Source organism: Microchirus variegatus (assembly GCF_963457635.1).
Source record: "Microchirus variegatus genome assembly, chromosome: 18".
Taxonomy (NCBI): Eukaryota; Metazoa; Chordata; class Actinopteri; order Pleuronectiformes; family Soleidae; genus Microchirus; species Microchirus variegatus.
Genome location: NC_139819.1, coordinates 16,401,862 through 16,403,820, shown reverse-complemented (window position 1 = coordinate 16,403,820; position 1,959 = coordinate 16,401,862). Strand labels below are relative to the sequence as shown.

At 41.9% G+C, this 1,959-nt stretch overlaps 1 protein-coding gene across 1 annotated transcript; it reads left to right on the top strand.

Annotated features, from left to right (window-relative positions):
• Positions 1 to 584: 584 nt before the first annotated feature.
• Positions 585 to 1,175, top strand: LOC310940277 (myosin light polypeptide 6-like; the record flags this gene model as incomplete). The annotated part of the gene is made up of 1 exon (XM_083905209.1): positions 585 to 1,175. The coding sequence occupies one exon, from the start codon at positions 585 to 587 to the stop codon at positions 1,173 to 1,175; it is 591 nt and encodes a 196-aa protein (XP_083761335.1).
• Positions 1,176 to 1,959: the final 784 nt, after the last annotated feature.

The following is a 1,959-nucleotide window of genomic DNA, read 5'->3' as shown; positions in this document are numbered from 1 at the left end:
ACCATGGCTAATCCTTATCACAGCAGGGAATGTTAATGACACTGATGTGTTCCAAATAGGACCAACACCTCGTCAGACAAAGATACTGAAAGACAGAGGAGATTTGAGAAGTAGTCGACTGGTCTGACTCAAATGTTTATTACTGGGAGAAATATTGACCTGTGTGTGTATTATTAGAGGATTTAGTATTTATTTCAACTCATGTTCTGAGCTTCACTGACAGAATAGGTGTTAAAGTGTCAGAAAGTATTGACATACATTTTCATTGACTCATTTGTATTTATAATATTTATTTGGTTTTGATTAATTTTGCCATTGAAATTGCATTTTGTTTGTTATCCTGTTTGTACCAATATGATATAATCCTTACTTTATGGACTCCATGAAGAGTAGTGAAATCTTTCAGACTAGTTCAAACCTGGTCCTGGACCTTTCTTATCGTCAAGTGCTTCTATTTCTGTTTTCTTCCTTCTTTGGTTGTCTGCTTTTTATCTGCTCTCTCTCTCTGTATCGCTCTCCCTCTCCCTGCCTCTTATAAAATGGACAACTCGTCCACCTCTGTCTGTCCCACACACTGCAGCAGAATGGCTCCCAAGAAAGTGGAACCAAAAAAGACAGAGGTGAAGAAGGTGGAGGCGAAGAAAGAGGAGCCTCCACCTCCCAAACCAGCAGAGCCAGAGTCCAAACCTCCGGAGGTCGACCTGAAGAGCATCGTGGTGGAGTTCACTCCAGACCAGATAGAAGAGTTCAGAGACGCCTTCACACTCTTTGATGAGACACCGACAGGTGAAATGAAGATCACCTATGCCCAGTGTGGAGACGTGATGCGAGCGCTGGGCCACAACCCAACCAACGATGATGTGATGAAGCTGCTGGGCAGACCAAAAGCCGAGGATATGTATGCCAAGCTGCTAGATTTCGACAGCTTCCTCCCCATGCTGCAGCATGTGGCGCGCTCCAAAGAGCAGGGCAACTTCGAAGACTTCGTGGAGGGTCTGCGGGTCTTCGACAAGGAAGGAAATGGCACAGTGATGGGGGCTGAGCTCCGCCACGTCCTCGCCACGCTTGGAGAGAAGATGACGGAGAAAGAGGTGGACCAGTTGATGGTGGGACAAGAGGATGCCAACGGACACATCAACTACACAGAGTTTGTTAAACACGTTCTGGCTGGATAGAAAACAACTGTGGTGACTTTTTATCTGATGCATTTTCTCCTAAGTGTCATGGAAATAAATTAGACACTATCCACCACAAAACATGCTTGTGTCCTTTTCTAGTAGTTTTATTAAAGGTGCATTATGTAATAAATCTAAAGCTACTGGCCATAAAATCCTCCTATTATGTTACAGAGACTCAGGAATAATGTTCATTTAACATACTGAACTCACCAACAACAACAGTACAGCCAAAATATTTGCATTGAAAAAATATTTTGCAAACTGCAAATCATGTTTATGTTTTGAAATCATGTTTTGGCATGTGGCGCCACCTACCACCGTCTACCGATCATTGCAGTCAGTAGAGTCTCAGCTGCCGAGCAACCACGGGTTGCCAGTTACGTCAGAAAATGAAACCTAAAAGACCTCGGTATTTTGAATTTGAATGTAGTAACCGTAAACAGAGGTTTGTCTCAAGAGGTAAACTATGAAAAATTCAAAATGGCCGTAACAGGGCCCTCACACAGTGGGACAGTCCTTACTGATTATGTTGTGAATGAGTCTGTTTGTTGACAGGTTTACTCTCAAGAGTCCCGAATCGCACTGGTTTGATCAACTTGTGTTAAAGTGCTGTTTGTTCACAGAGCAAATCTATGAAATAGAAATAATAGACAAACTAAGTTGATTTGTCTCACTGGGTCATTCACATTTATTTATTTGAGATACATTATATGTTTTACTATCTTTCTCTTTGTCTCCTTCTTTTTACCATTGACACATCTGATAAATGAGAAAATTAAAA